The sequence below is a fragment of the Leptodactylus fuscus genome, chromosome 8 (genome assembly GCF_031893055.1).
Source record: "Leptodactylus fuscus isolate aLepFus1 chromosome 8, aLepFus1.hap2, whole genome shotgun sequence".
Classification (NCBI taxonomy): Eukaryota; Metazoa; Chordata; class Amphibia; order Anura; family Leptodactylidae; genus Leptodactylus; species Leptodactylus fuscus.
Window position 1 is genome coordinate 72596986 of NC_134272.1, and position 15910 is coordinate 72612895.

General features: G+C 43.9%; 1 protein-coding gene across 1 annotated transcript in view; it reads right to left on the reverse strand.

Annotated features, from left to right (window-relative positions):
• Positions 1-98: 98 nt before the first annotated feature.
• The window catches only part of COL28A1 (collagen type XXVIII alpha 1 chain), a 40650-nt gene continuing 24838 nt past the window's right edge, over positions 99-15910 (reverse strand). Inside the window, exons 22-36 of the mRNA XM_075285461.1 lie at positions 15783-15851; positions 15599-15667; positions 14921-14989; positions 12354-12422; positions 12052-12120; positions 11820-11888; positions 7005-7085; positions 6721-6756; positions 6523-6559; positions 5047-5604; positions 4563-4945; positions 3308-3401; positions 2109-2225; positions 1629-1820; positions 99-106 (exon numbers count right to left, since the gene is read on the reverse strand). Coding sequence (XP_075141562.1) covers positions 99-106; positions 1629-1820; positions 2109-2225; positions 3308-3401; positions 4563-4945; positions 5047-5604; positions 6523-6559; positions 6721-6756; positions 7005-7085; positions 11820-11888; positions 12052-12120; positions 12354-12422; positions 14921-14989; positions 15599-15667; positions 15783-15851 — 1920 coding nt within the window. The remainder of the gene's footprint in view (positions 107-1628; positions 1821-2108; positions 2226-3307; positions 3402-4562; positions 4946-5046; positions 5605-6522; positions 6560-6720; positions 6757-7004; positions 7086-11819; positions 11889-12051; positions 12121-12353; positions 12423-14920; positions 14990-15598; positions 15668-15782; positions 15852-15910) is intronic.

Consider the following 15910-nt stretch of genomic DNA (forward strand, 5'->3'; position numbering starts at 1 on the left):
TCTAAAAAACACTGTTAGAAACACAAATAAAACACCAGAAGAAAAAGTTTCAATGAATCCTTCAGTTTCAAGAGTAGCGCCTCTCGCTTTACTCCACATTATTTTTCTGTAAAAAAAAAAAAAGAGAAAGTTACACATAGTGTTGTATATAAGGACGTAAGAATGTTATAAGATTTGCATCATTGTGCAGTTCCTATATAGATGTAATGTCTACCATATACGAGTAACTGTAGATTTAAAGGGGTTTCCCATCTCAGTATTTCAGCAGTTTGCCTGCTGTCTCTTCTTCTCACTTCCTGTATCCCCTCCCCCTTGCTGAACGACACTATGAAGTATCACAATACTTATGCAGATCAGATAATATGCAGATGCTTGTACACAATGGACTCAGTATTATCTGTGTATTTACATAGAGAGATAACAGACTCCTCATTATCAGCAAACTGCAATTAGCTGAACTGATTGTCCTGCAGCAGAGCAGTGAGTGACATCACTTGTCCTATCGCAAAGGACTGTGGTTATGGTAATGCCGTGTAAACAATGGGATGAATAAAATAACATAGCAGGAAAACAAAGCTACATTTCTAAAGCAATATATTTAGGAAACGTCTTCAATTTACATAAGTTACCAGTATAGATAGGATCCTTAAGATGGGCCTACCCCTTTAAGTTTTTGATTTAATTTTGTGCATATGTCTTCTATGTAAACCTATGTGTCTCTAAGGTTACAGACTACAATCAAATCTTATGTAGTCTGATCCAGCAGTCATATTTCCTACTATCTGTCATAACCTTGCAAAGACACACAGGACTGTGTAGGAGCAGTAGAAACAGAAATTATCAAACAACAAGATTTGCAAAATTGCTTGATGTTCACTTTAAATGTATTGGGACAATAAAAAGGGGGTTTAGGTGGTCACAACCACAAACTGATCCTAAGTTACTATCTATGGTACTCTGCTCCATAACCCTCCGGTGGGAGCACAGCTACGATTGGAGGTTTTATCATGACCGCGGCATGCTGCGGTATTAAACATGACTGCAGCATCCAAGGGGTTACATGTTACATGTCCCCCACGACACCTCCCGTGATGAGATCAGGGCGTCCCGATATGCATCTTCTGCAACCCGGGGTCTGGCCAGTGACTCTGGACTGCTAGTAGCCCCTAGAACCTGGTTGATCTTGCCCAGAAGTGAGGAAGTCAGCCTATGTATCTGCTGACTTCCTCTATAGCAGTGGTTCTTAACCTTGTTTGAGGTACCGAACCCACCAGTTTCATATGCACATTCACCGAACCCTTCTTTAGTGACAAATCAAATATGATTCCAAATTCAAGACATAGGTATATGTTTTTTTACTGGTACACAAAATGAACTGTGCATATGGCCTAGGGTTCGATCGAACCCTGGTTAAGAACCACTGCTCTATAGACTGTCATACATGTCTATAGAATCTAACATTTAGCGTTGTACATCTTGGAATTCAAGAAAGTATTGCCTCCTACCAATGGAATACAACTGGGGTAGGGAGACTTATGTTCACCCAATACTCCCAAGGAAAAAATTGTGCAAATTAGCCTTATTCCAAAAGAAATGGTTTTTGGACTTATTTCTTTTTTGGAACTTACCTCCCTCGAAGGCGAAGACACAGGATTTCTTACATTCATCTTCAGTATCAAAGCGATTACCATTTCCACTGCAGCCACCATACCAAAACTGGGCGCAAGAATTGGCTTGTTTATCGTAATACCATTTTATGATATATGTCCGGCATGGACCCTGATCTAATGGCAGCTTGCACCGTGCATCCTGGATGAACTCTACAAAAAGGGATGAAAGGATATATTTATTTACTAGCTTTGATTGACTTCTTATGTACCATTAGGTAAACATTAGACATGTAGCCAATGCCAAAGCATATGTATTCAATAGCAGTCTACATAGAGGAAATACAACTAGAGTTGCAAAGAAGATCTCCCAATCAATAGTAGGCTTTCGTCATCTACAAAATCCCTTGGCCATTGTGGTAGGTTCTGCTAAATACTTGTTATATCATTATATTTTTCATAGGCTTGTCTTACAGATGGGTAAATAGAAGTAAAGCTCACCTATTTTTGGTATTACTGTTTCAACTTTCTCAGATGAACTTGGAGATAATATGACAGTCCTAGATGAAGATGATGATATTGATATTGAAGGAGACGCAATCTCACCTGAGGTTACTACTATTGAAAGTAAACAGAAAAGAGACATGGTTAAGTCCAAATAACGTTTCAGCCGTCATTTTCTATACAACATTGTCATGCTAGTCACTTGAGCTATTTTATGAAGCTCCGCAGCAGTATGTGCCAGAACTAGAGATGAGCGAATCGAAGCTGACAAAGTGGAATTTGATCTGAATTTCAGGAAATATTCGATTCACATTCAATCTGGATTTGGTAATGAATCGCATGGTTTTTTTTTAAATGGCTGCTGTACATGTTAGGACATAAGGCAAGGAACTCTGGGAACACAGGATCACCCACAATGCTATCCATGCAACCAATCGCCAGCCAGCCCTGTGATGTTATAGTCATTTAACCCCTACGAGACCACCCATAACCCCCGGTGGGAGCACAGCTCAGATTGGAGGTTTTATCCCCTTGGATGCCGCAGTCAAACATGACCTTGGCATCAAAAGGGTTCCGCCATGTTACATGTCCCCCTCGGACACGTGTCAGAGTGTGAGCGCTCAAAACAGATCCCATTCATTTCAATGTGTCGGCTTACGGCGCTACACATTGAATTCAATGGGAGGCTTTTTTCCCTATTGCTTTCAATGTGTAGCGCCGGTAAGCCGACACATTGAAGTGAATGGGATCTGTTTTGAGCGCTCACACTCTGACAGGTGTATACGTGTCAGAATGCGCGTGCGTTAATTCCGTGTGAACGGAGCCTAATGCTTATTTTTTCCACTAGCTAAAAAAAAAAAAAACACCTACAGGAAAAATTCAAGGTCTGACTCACATTATAATTAATGGAGGTTGGTTTCAGGTGGAATTTGAAGCTGATTTGGGAGCATAATCAGCCTCAAATTCAGTGTCAAATTCTGCCATGTGAACATAACCTTAGGGTCCATTCACGCAAAGGAAAATGGTGAGGAATTTGGTGTGGAAAAGGAACCCATTGAAGTCAATGGGAGGTTTTTTTTCAGCGCTGAAATTCCACACCAAATTCCTCGCCATTTTCCTGCGTGTGAATGGACCCTTAAATAGGTAAAACTAACTAAAATAAGGGAAAAGTGTGAAGGGAAAACCAAAGCTTCAACTACCTCTACTATTAGAAGAAACTGGTGGTTGTTCTTCCTCCTCCTCATCATAATCTTCTTCCTCTTCTCCTCCTTCATCTACAATTTCTCTTTGCTATAACAGGAGAAAAAAAATGTTAAAATTATGAAATGTTATTTTTGGAGCATTTGTTTCCAGTAATACATTTGAAATTTTGATTTGCCGGTATTGATTTTTCATCACAATTGGTCACCTCCTAGAGCAGGGGTCCTCAAACTACGGCCCGTGGGCCACATGCGGCCCATCGAGAATATTTTTCCGGCCCGCCCGCAGTCGTTGTCTGGATCACTCACTAACGGGGAATCTGATACAGGATTGCCCGTTAGAGAGCAATCGCTACTATCAGTTGTATGTGCAAATGCACATCCAGCTGAAAGCAGTCTGTGTAGGCCGAGGTCCATGCGACCGTGGCCTACACTGACTGCAGCGTGTGATCTCTTGCCCCGACGCAGGCGCGATGAAGTAAGTCATCAGCTCCTGCAGTCAGAAGAAGGACAATGCCCGGCGGCTCTTCATGGGTAAGTATAATACTGTCTGTGTGTTTGTGGGGAAGGGGGGGGGGTTGAAAGGGTCATACTAAGGAGCATACAATACAATGTGAGGGGTGTACTGAGGAGCATATAATACTGTGTGTGTGGGGGGGGGCATATTGAGGAGCATATAATACTGTGTGGGGGGGCATACTGAGGAGCATATAATACTGTGTGGGAGGGCGTCCTGAGGAGCATATAATACTGTGTGGGAGGGCGTACTGAGGAGCATATAATACTGTGTGGGGGGGCGTACTGAGGAGCATATAATACTGTGTGGGAGGGCGTACTGAGGAGCATATAATACTGTGTGGGAGGGCGTACTGAGGAGCATATAATACAGTGTAGGGGGGTGTACTGAGGAGCATATAATACTGTGTGGGAGGGCGTACTGAGGAGCATATAATACTGTGTGGGAGGGCGTACTGAGGAGCATATAATACTGTGTGGGAGGGCGTACTGAGGAGCATATAATACTGTGTGGGAGGGCGTACTGAGGAGCATATAATACTGTGTGAGAGGGCGTACTGTGGAGCATATAATACTGTGGGGAGGCCTGCTGTGGAGCGCATAATTTAAAAAAATTTAAACTATATTTCAGCCCTCCAATGGTTTGAGGGACAGTGACTGGCCCCTTGGTTAAAAATTTTGAAGACCCCTGTCCTAGAGGGTCCATTTGCACTGCACATTTTGAGATCTATCATACCGGAATTTGATTCTCTCGGGAAACAATTAAAGTCTCCTCTTTTCTTCGCCTTTCTTCATCAAGTCTTCGTTTTTCTTCTTGACGAATCCTTTCTTCTTCTTGCCGAATGATTTCCTGTTGCCTCAGTCTTTCTTGTCGATTTCTTTCTTCTTCTAACCTTATTCTTTCTTGTTTAATTCTTTCTTCTTCTAACCTAATTCTTTCTTCTAACCTACGTTTCTCTTCTACTCTGCGAGTTTCTTCTGCATCAACATTGTCGGTAAAGGTAGTACTGGAAGAACCTTTCGGCGCATACATTGTACTGATTTTGTTTCCAATTCGATTGTAGATAAGGGCACCATTTTCATCTTCACAGAACTGGTTAACCAATTTTGACTCCAATGCTGAAAAAGAGTATGTCAAATATTAGTAATAGTGCTAAAAATTCTAGCTGAACTAAGCAGTGTAATGTATGTTGGGGTATTCAGTTCTTGCTCCCTTTTACCTGGTAGAGTGTTGAAATCGTCGATTAGGTACATGTGCTCAGCATCGGGGTCCGAGGCTATAAGATTTAGTTCCCTTATGAATTCTTGTTGCGTTGGGTCAGAAGAATTCACAATTCCAATGGCGTACATTTCTATATTGGCTGCTTGAGCCTCCCGAACTGCTATGTCCAGTTTCACAACTTCTCTCTTATCTGTTTGACCATCTGTAAGTACAATGGCTACTTTTCGGACACCATTCCTTGCTCCATAAAATCCTTCTTGTGTGGCTTTTCGTATGGCAGTTCCCGTGTAGGTTCCCTCTCCCATGTACAGCACCTTTCTGATAGCTTGCTTTACATCTTGTTGAGTAGTGAACCTGTTCAATCCAAACTCAAGCCGCACTTCTAAACTGTATAGAACAAGTCCTATGCGAGTGGCGTTTCGTCCTACTGTTACACGCTCCACAAGAGCAGTCACAAAGTCTTTGATAATTTCAAAGTTTTCTGGTCCAACACTCTCAGAGCTGTCGATAACAAAGACAAGCTCCATGGGTATCTCCTTACACTTCACACCACACCCTACAGGGGAACAAAGCATACATGTTACATGGTTAACCTTTCAGACAGCTTATTCTCATTTAAAACAGCAAGTGGAAAACTTCTCTAAAGTTCTTGCCACAGGGTGTCTCCCTCCTTCCTAATTTGCAGTCCGTTACCTGTTACTAAGGAAGCTTCATCTTTAGATACCAAGATACTCAAGCTGGAATAAAGGAAGTGGAAGGGGACGGGCAGGTCTACATCTTTACACACATATCTTCTGCTTTGTGCTCCCTTTGTCTACACTGCTCAAAGAATAAACTGGAGCTTATCACAGATCACAGTGAGTGTAAGGAGAATCTATCTATGGCTGACTAGCTGCTTGTGTTATTTATTGCTGACGGGATGTTAGTCAGAGACAGTAAGTGACTTTGCTTATTGTGCTCAGATTTCTCTTTTAGCAATCTTTTTAGCTGCATCATAACCTGGATTGGAGTCCAATATCCCTGGTTCATATATACTATGTTCACTTGAACTTTTCTTAGCTTTTTGTTTGCTATTTTGCAGTTCTGGCAGAATTACATGTAACGAAACAAGTAGTGACAGACATATTAACAGATTACCTAACAGGTATTTTATGTTTTAATGAAAACTCAGGTAACCTTTAAGTACACTGTAAAAATCTCTTGTCTATATGCTTCTCTTTTTATATGATATACCCACTTCAAAACAGAGTATGTTAGCAAAGGCTAAGGGGTAGATAAAAGTGAGTATGACTATAGGATCTGACTACACAGAGTAGTCTGTTTGTAGTCTGTTACTATAGATTCACATAGGGAAATAGGAACACAATTCAATCAAGGACTATTACAAAGTTTGGTTGCAAAGGTGGATATAGGATATATTATTTTAGCTTATAAAAAAAATTAAACAAGACAGTATAGCAGTCCAGTAGCTTACCACAAATTTCCTTTATCATCTTTATAATATCTTCTCTCTGTGTGATTTAAAAAGATACATTTGATCGTTTGAGAAATATACAATAAAAATATACAAAAATTTACACTGAAATTTAAATATAAAATAATATATAAATATATCACTTCATGTGCTACTGTTGTAATGTGATAAAATAAAAAATAATAACAGCTCGCTTACTGTTAATCCGGGGTCTCCTTTACTTCCAGGTCTGCCCTGTAATAACATGAAAAATAGTTGACATTTTTGGAGAAGAGGGTAGCCTTCACGCTCTTACAAGACAGCATAAGATCACATCCTTAGGTTTTTCTGTCCACGGGTTTCCTTGGTTAAGAGGATTGGCTTTCTGTTTTTTGGATCCCCAAGCGGACACAAAGAATTGAAAACCCAAACACAGGTTTGAACCTAGCATAAGCGAACTTGTATACTGGACAATGCAGTTGGAAACATTGATGAAGGCTTACCGCATCTCCAGGGGATCCAGGATCTCCATTGTCACCTTTATCCCCTTTTCTTCCTCTTTCACCAGAAGACCCTCGATCACCCTGAAAAGTTTAATGGACTCACATTAGAAAAAGAGTTTTTTGTGTTTAAGAAGAAAATATTTTACTCTGTACATCTATGTTGGAGGTGTGGGCCTAATCATGCCTCTCAAAGAGAGGAGGAACAAAAGCTATGGTGGAAGGAGTGCGCTGTGGCTAATTTACATATACATGCCTTTAATACTGCTCATGCACAGTCACAAACAGTCCCTTTGTGTATCCACACAGTATAATGTCTCCTCCATGTGGCCCCCAAAGTATAATGCGCTGTCCTTGTGGCCCCCACACAGTATAATGCTCTCTCATTATGACCCGCACACAGTATAAGGCTCTCTCCCCTTATTGTGACTAGAGATGAGCGAACAGTGTTCTATCGAACACATGTTCGATCGGATATCAGGGTGTTCGCCATGTTTGAATCGAATCGAACACCACGTGGTAAAGTGCGCCAAAATTCGATTCCCCTCCCACCTTCCCTGGCGCCTTTTTTGCACCAATAACAGCGCAGGGGAGGTGGGACAGGAACTACGACACTGGGGGCATTGAAAAAAATTGGAAAAAGTCATTGGCTGCCGAAATCAGGTGACCTCCATTTTAGACGAATAGTGGATTTCAAATCCGGGTCATATGAGAATGTGAACTTTGTGACTATGAGACAGGGATAGCTGTACAGGCAGGGATAGCTAGGGATAACCTTTATTTAGGGGGGAATGTTATTAAAAATAACTTTTTGGGGCTCTATCGGGTGTGTAATTGTGATTTTTGTGAGATAAACTTTTTCCCATAGGGATGCATTGGCCAGCGCTGATTGGCCGAATTCCGTACTCTGGCCAATCAGTGCTGGCCAATGCATTCTATTAGCTTGATGAAGCAGAGTGTGCACAAGGGTTCAAGCGCACCCTCGGCTCTGATGTAGCAGAGCCGAGGCTGCACAAGGGTTCAAGCGCACCCTCGGCTCTGATGTAGGAGAGCCGAGGGTGCACTTGAACCCTTGTGCACCCTCAGCTCTGCTACATCAGAGCCGAGGGTGCGCTTGAACCCTTGTGCACACTCTGCTTCATCAAGCTAATAGAATGCATTGGCCAGCGCTGATTGGCCAATGTATTCTATTAGCCTGATGAAGTAGAGCTGAATGTGTGTGCTAAGCACACACATTCAGCTCTACTTCATCGGGCTAATAGAATGCATTGGCCAGCGCTGATTGGCCAGAGTACGGAACTCGACCAATCAGCGCTGGCTCTGCTGGAGGAGGCGGAGTCTAAGATCGCTCCACACCAGTCTCCATTCAGGTCCGACCTTAGACTCCGCCTCCTCCGGCAGAGCCAGCGCTGATTGGCCGAAGGCTGGCCAATGCATTCCTATGCGAATGCAGAGACTTAGCAGTGCTGAGTCAGTTTTGCTCAACTACACATCTGATGCACACTTGGCACTGCTACATCAGATGTAGCAATCTGATGTAGCAGAGCCGAGGGTGCACTAGAACCCCTGTGCAAACTCAGTTCACGCTAATAGAATGCATTGGCCAGCGCTGATTGGCCAATGCATTCTATTAGCCCGATGAAGTAGAGCTGAATGTGTGTGCTAAGCACACACATTCAGCACTGCTTCATCACGCCAATACAATGCATTAGCCAGTGCTGATTGGCCAGAGTACGGAATTCGGCCAATCAGCGCTGGCTCTGCTGGAGGAGGCGGAGTCTAAGGTCGGACCTGAATGGAGACTGGTGTGGAGCGATCTTAGACTCCGCCTCCTCCAGCAGAGCCAGCGCTGATTGGTCGAGTTCCGTACTCTGGCCAATCAGCGCTGGCCAATGCATTCTATTAGCCCGATGAAGTAGAGCTGAATGTGTGTGCTTAGCACACACATTCAGCTCTACTTCATCAGGCTAATAGAATACATTGGCCAATCAGCGCTGGCCAATGCATTCTATTAGCTTGATGAAGCAGAGTGTGCACAAGGGTTCAAGCGCACCCTCGGCTCTGATGTAGCAGAGCTGAGGGTGCACAAGGGTTCAAGTGCACCCTCGGCTCTCCTACATCAGAGCCGAGGGTGCGCTTGAACCCTTGTGCAGCCTCGGCTCTGCTACATCAGAGCCGAGGGTGCGCTTGAACCCTTGTGCACACTCTGCTTCATCAAGCTAATAGAATGCATTGGCCAGCACTGATTGGCCAGAGTACGGAATTCGGCCAATCAGCGCTGGCCAATGCATTCTATTAGCCCGATGAAGTAGAGCTGAATGTGTGTGCTAAGCACACACATTCAGCACTGCTTCATCACGCCAATACAATGCATTAGCCAGTGCTGATTGGCCAGAGTACGGAATTCGGCCAATCAGCGCTGGCTCTGCTGGAGGAGGCGGAGTCTAAGATCGCTCCACACCAGTCTCCATTCAGGTCCGACCTTAGACTCCGCCTCCTCCAGCAGAGCCAGCGCTGATTGGCCGAATTCCGTACTCTGGCCAATCAGCACTGGCTAATGCATTGTATTGGCTTGATGAAGCAGTGCTGAATGTGTGTGCTTAGCACACACATTCAGCTCTACTTCATCGGGCTAATAGAATGCATTGGCCAGCGCTGATTGGCCGAATTCCGTACTCTGGCCAATCAGCACTGGCTAATGCATTGTATTGGCTTGATGAAGCAGTGCTGAATGTGTGTGCTTAGCACACACATTCAGCTCTACTTCATCGGGCTAATAGAATGCATTGGCCAATCAGCGCTGGCCAATGCATTCTATTAGCGTGAACTGAGTTTGCACAGGGGTTCTAGTGCACCCTCGGCTCTGCTACATCAGATTGCTACATCTGATGTAGCAGTGCCGAGTGTGCATCAGATGTGTAGTTGAGCAAAACTGACTCAGCACTGCTAAGTCTGCATTCGCATAGGAATGCATTGGCCAGCCTTCGGCCAATCAGCGCTGGCTCTGCCGGAGGAGGCGGAGTCTAAGGTCGGACCTGAATGGAGACTGGTGTGGAGCGATCTTAGACTCCGCCTCCTCCAGCAGAGCCAGCGCTGATTGGCCGAATTCCGTACTCTGGCCAATCAGCACTGGCTAATGCATTGTATTGGCTTGATGAAGCAGTGCTGAATGTGTGTGCTTAGCACACACATTCAGCTCTACTTCATCGGGCTAATAGAATGCATTGGCCAATCAGCGCTGGCCAATGCATTCTATTAGCGTGAACTGAGTTTGCACAGGGGTTCTAGTGCACCCTCGGCTCTGCTACATCAGATTGCTACATCTGATGTAGCAGTGCCGAGTGTGCATCAGATGTGTAGTTGAGCAAAACTGACTCAGCACTGCTAAGTCTGCATTCGCATAGGAATGCATTGGCCAGCCTTCGGCCAATCAGCGCTGGCTCTGCCGGAGGAGGCGGAGTCTAAGGTCGGACCTGAATGGAGACTGGTGTGGAGCGATCTTAGACTCCGCCTCCTCCAGCAGAGCCAGCGCTGATTGGCCGAATTCCGTACTCTGGCCAATCAGCACTGGCTAATGCATTGTATTGGCTTGATGAAGCAGTGCTGAATGTGTGTGCTTAGCACACACATTCAGCTCTACTTCATCGGGCTAATAGAATGCATTGGCCAACGCTGATTGGCCGAATTCCGTACTCTGGCCAATCAGCACTGGCTAATGCATTGTATTGGCTTGATGAAGCAGTGCTGAATGTGTGTGCTTAGCACACACATTCAGCTCTACTTCATCGGGCTAATAGAATGCATTGGCCAATCAGCGCTGGCCAATGCATTCTATTAGCGTGAACTGAGTTTGCACAGGGGTTCTAGTGCACCCTCGGCTCTGCTACATCAGATTGCTACATCTGATGTAGCAGTGCCGAGTGTGCATCAGATGTGTAGTTGAGCAAAACTGACTCAGCACTGCTAAGTCTGCATTCGCATAGGAATGCATTGGCCAGCCTTCGGCCAATCAGCGCTGGCTCTGCCGGAGGAGGCGGAGTCTAAGGTCGGACCTGAATGGAGACTGGTGTGGAGCTATCTTAGACTCCGCCTCCTCCAGCAGAGCCAGCGCTGATTGGTCGAGTTCCGTACTCTGGCCAATCAGCACTGGCCAATGCATTTCTATGGGGAAAAGTTAGCTTGCGAAAATCGCAAACTGACAGGGATTTCCATGAAATAAAGTGACTTTTATGCCCCCAGACATGCTTCCCCTGCTGTCCCAGTGTCATTCCAGGGTGTTGGTATCATTTCCTGGGGTGTCATAGTGGACTTGGTGACCCTCCAGACACGAATTTGGGTTTCCCCCTTAACGAGTTTATGTTCCCCATAGACTATAATGGGGTTCGAAACCCATTCGAACACTCGAACAGTGAGCGGCTGTTCGAATCGAATTTCGAACCTCGAACATTTTAGTGTTCGCTCATCTCTAATTGTGACCCCTTACACTATAATACCTTCTTATTGTGGACCTACACTATAATGTTCCCTTAGGTTGAAGCTGGGAAATATCCCTCATCACCTGGGACAGCACCCAAAATCCAGGACAGTGTCGCTGAATCCAGGATGGTTGTGGGTATGAGTCTAACCGCTTGAAATAAATTCTGTAGCCCTGACATTTTTGTGATTCATGTGGGTCCTACCTCAAACATTTTTACACATCATGCACTGAACCTTCTATTAAAATAATTGCTTATTTTATTTCGCCATTTGTATGTGGAAGCCTTGACACAAATTCATAATCCTAAGCATTATAATAGTGTAAATAAATTTTGTTCTGACCTTTGGCCCTAGAAGTCCCTCTCCTGGAAGTCCACGTGGCCCGGGCATACCTTGACTTCCTTGTTCTCCCTAAAAACAGAATAAAACATATAGCACATTTACTTAGAAAAAGAAAGACAAGCAAAAAGTGTAGAACATTCTAGAGAATTCTGAAGAAAAAGAAAAATCTTAGTGGTTTATTGGTTTGTCAAAGGCATGGCAAAAAGACAACATTGGGTGGTATATTCCTTACCTTTGGACCCTGTATCCCTTCTCCTGGAGGACCTTGGGGACCTTGTAATCCTGTTTTTCCCACATTTCCCTAAAAACAATATTAATATGAATGAAGTATCAAACGCAGCGGTAACTGCAAATACAAAAACAATGCAGAATTTTAGGAATTATTGTATTAATGTTTGTATTATTTGTATTTAATGTTTCGCTCTTGCATCATTTTCAAAATTAAAGACTAATAAGACTCTAGACAACTAGGCATGAGACCTTATAGATCTCAGCCACCAATTGGGCACACAGCTGTCTAATGGGTTTACTTACCTTAGGTCCTGGCAGTCCTTCACCAGGTGGACCAGGTAGACCAATAGGACCTCGGAAACCTGGGTCTCCCTATAAAAAACATTTGCAAAAAAAATTAGAACATTGCATAATTTAATTTCTAGATATGATTCTTTATAATCCTGGCATGATATAATCTCATTGTCTTTATTGACACATTGCAAAGCAATTTGGACCCATGTATATGATAAATTCGATATTTAGATGCTTGGACAAGTGACAGTATGGAGACGTGAAAGGAACCTGGCACATTGAAAATGCAGACCAACCTGCAAGCAGAATGTTGTAGAGCAGGAGCAGGCCGATATATAGAATGATATATTTAAAGTCAAGAGGGTGGTCTTTCTCAGTGATTGGCAGCCTCCTAACACAGGGAAGGCTTTAAATTACTGAGTAGGACCACCCACTTGACACTTAAGTAGTCAGAATAAACAGAGATGTAATACATAACAAGTTATACTGGAGCTCAAACAAGAAATAGATCTATTGAGTTCCTCCTGCTCTCTAACATGCTACCTAATTTTCCAATGTTTACTTTAAAGGGAGTCTGTCATCAGGAAAATCGGTATCAAACTAATGACAGTACCTTTCCAGTAGTCTTTCCAAAGATAACTTTCTTATTATTAAAATCAGTGCCCATCAGTAGCAGTATGGTTTCTCAGTCTCTGATGTTGCAATAGCCGATTGAGCTTTTCAATCATTTGAGGGAGATCATGTCATTAAAAGGAGTCTGTCAGCAGGAAACTTGGTAACAAATTAATGACAGAGCCTTGTAGTTCCTTGAAAACTGGGGTTTTATTCTTATGCAAATTAGATGAAAAGATCTTGAGGGGCGTGTCTTCTTCTGTACGCTAGATAACCCCCAACTGACACTCAGCTTCGCCTCCATTGCTTGAGTGACATCTTACCATCTGCACTTATTGTCTGGATAAGACATGGCAAGGGCAGTATTAACTGTATTGTGCATGCCTGATGATGTCAGTCCGTGCCCAGACCAGCAGTAGGCCGGCTTCGAACGATGTCACTCAAGCAATGGGGAGTGAAACTGGGTAGCAGGTAGAGGGGTTATCCAAAGTGGAACATGAAGTTCTGGCAGGAGAAGAAGTGCCCTTAAGAATACATAAGAATAAACCCACGCTTTTCAAGATACTACTGTAATGTCCCGGTGCTGCTTGTCCCATTCCCTTTAATAGTCCTTGCAGACCGAGATGATATGGATATTTGCATATAAGGTAAAGCGTTTATTCCCCCTTCATTCCTTCATTTCTATTTTTCCAGAGCCAGCACACAGAGGGTCTGTATGCGCCATCTTGTGGATGTTTTTGTGTACTACTCTGCCTATATTTACCATTGCAATGTAATTTGAGCTGGCACTGTAAAGAGAGTGTCCATTATAATTAGGTGACCTCCAGGACCACTCAAGGGAGCTTGGCTGGACTGGAGGCGGAGCTGAGTGACCGCCCTCTCTAGAGAGGGGGTTGGGAACTTTTTGGTCTCTTGTCTTCGGTGTTGAGCTGAGCACATGGGAAGTTGTAAAAATGGCAGCTAAGTCTCTGGGAAATTGTAACAGAGACGTCTTTTCCTCTGTACCCACGATTCTTCTCATAGAATATTTTCTCCTGAATCTCCAAGCAGAGATGTCTTTTCCTCTGCCTCCAAGATGTTCCTCAGAGAGTGTTTTCCTCTGAAGCTACACGTCTCTACGAGTAGGCTGTCCTGTTATCCATACATCTGGGAACTCCACACGTATCTATTCAAGTAAGTCTTTGGGACAAATCTATATTTAAGGAGCCCATAGCTAGTTCGACGGAAATTGAGGGTCGCCCGCCGTCGATAACTTGTATCTCTTCTTCTATATACGTGTACCCAGCTTTGTTGAGGTCTAACCCCCTGGATACAGGCCATCCTTACAAGTATATACAAGTTTAACTTCCCAAGCTACTACGAGTTAACCAAGTCCAAGGTATTCTTGCTCAAAGCTCCATCACCTGATTAAGTGGACACTGTCTATAAAGATCGCTGTATTGTATGTGAAGAATTCCTCCATATGTACATTTGTATTACTTTGTCCTGCTAGTAAAAAGAGCAACGATTACCCCCAAAGCCTGGTTGTCTGTTGTCATTGTCAGATATCAGAGTGGGGGCGGGTAATCGGGGCCATCAAAAAGGGAGATTTGGTGCACATTTGGGACCAAGGGACTCCCTGCAAGCCGGCCACATCGGATATAATCACCAGTGATACCAGCCCTGGCCCCTCCTGAGTGTTGCACTACAAGGTTCTATCATTGGTTTCTTACTGATTTTCCCTCTGAGATTCATTAATGACTTGCTCTCCCTTGACTGAATGAAGATCTTGAAAGGTCAGACATGACTCTTACAAGTGCCGAGACTGAGAAATCCTACGGGTGCTGACTGAGCACTATTGTGTAGCACAATATTTATAGCTTATCTTCACTTGAAATGGTAGACTTTATGTTTAGTAGATGAAGAAATGTCTGTTGTTAGAGTCCAATCCACTACTGTTACAGTATATCTGAACAGAAGGTTACCTTTGGTCCTGGAAGTCCAATGCCTTCTGGTCCTGGTTCACCTTGCGGTCCTGGAAGTCCTGGCATTCCCTAATTTAAAAAGAAAAGAAAAAAACGCAATCAAAAATAAGTACATTTTAGAATTTGAAAGGCTTTTCATGGTACTGGATGTGCCTAAAACACCAAAACCTATTGGGGAGAAACTTGTTCAGACTATCAGATTGTCGGTGACACTGGCAGAAGTGGCAGTATCATCAAGAGTCCCCGGCAGGAGGTCTTGTGTGCAGGGGCGTAACTACCATGGTAGCAGCGGTAATGGCATTAGGGGGCCTGACTCCGGATGTTTTTTTGGAATAGGCCATTACCTGCTGGAGTAACTCCAGCAGGTAACGGGTCCTATTTACTTACTGATCCTCGCTCCTGCTCACAGCTGTTGGATCTTCTCCTTCTGCGGAGGCGGCTGTGAGCAGTAGCCCGGATCGGTAAGTAAGGCCGCAGGCCCGCAGGAGGGCTCAGTCAGTCGGGGTGGGGGTCCCATGTCAAATGTTCTTGTTGGGGCCCGCCATTCCTAGTTATGCCACTGCTTATGTGCCATACTTAAAATCTATGCAGTCAAACCTCTCACTTTTTTGAACAGTGGGAATCGAGTCGGAAAATTTACAAACTGGCATGAAAAGTTTAGTAAGTTGTTTCACTTACTGGAGGTCCTGCAAATCCATCTCCTTTTGGTCCATATGGCCCTGGTGGTCCTGGATTTCCTCTGTCACCCTATAGCACAGGAATTGGTTTAATCAGATGTGATTATAAAAGATATTACATGGTCAATAGTATATAAAAGTAACCCAATATCAATCTCCATGACGACTGATAAATGTCACATTACCTTTGGACCAGCAATACCAATTCCAGGTTCTCCAATAAGACCTTGTAGACCTGGTGGACCAACATCTCCCTAATAGAGAGATAAAAGTATAACAATATGTAGAAATATCTAAAATGATAGTGGTCGAG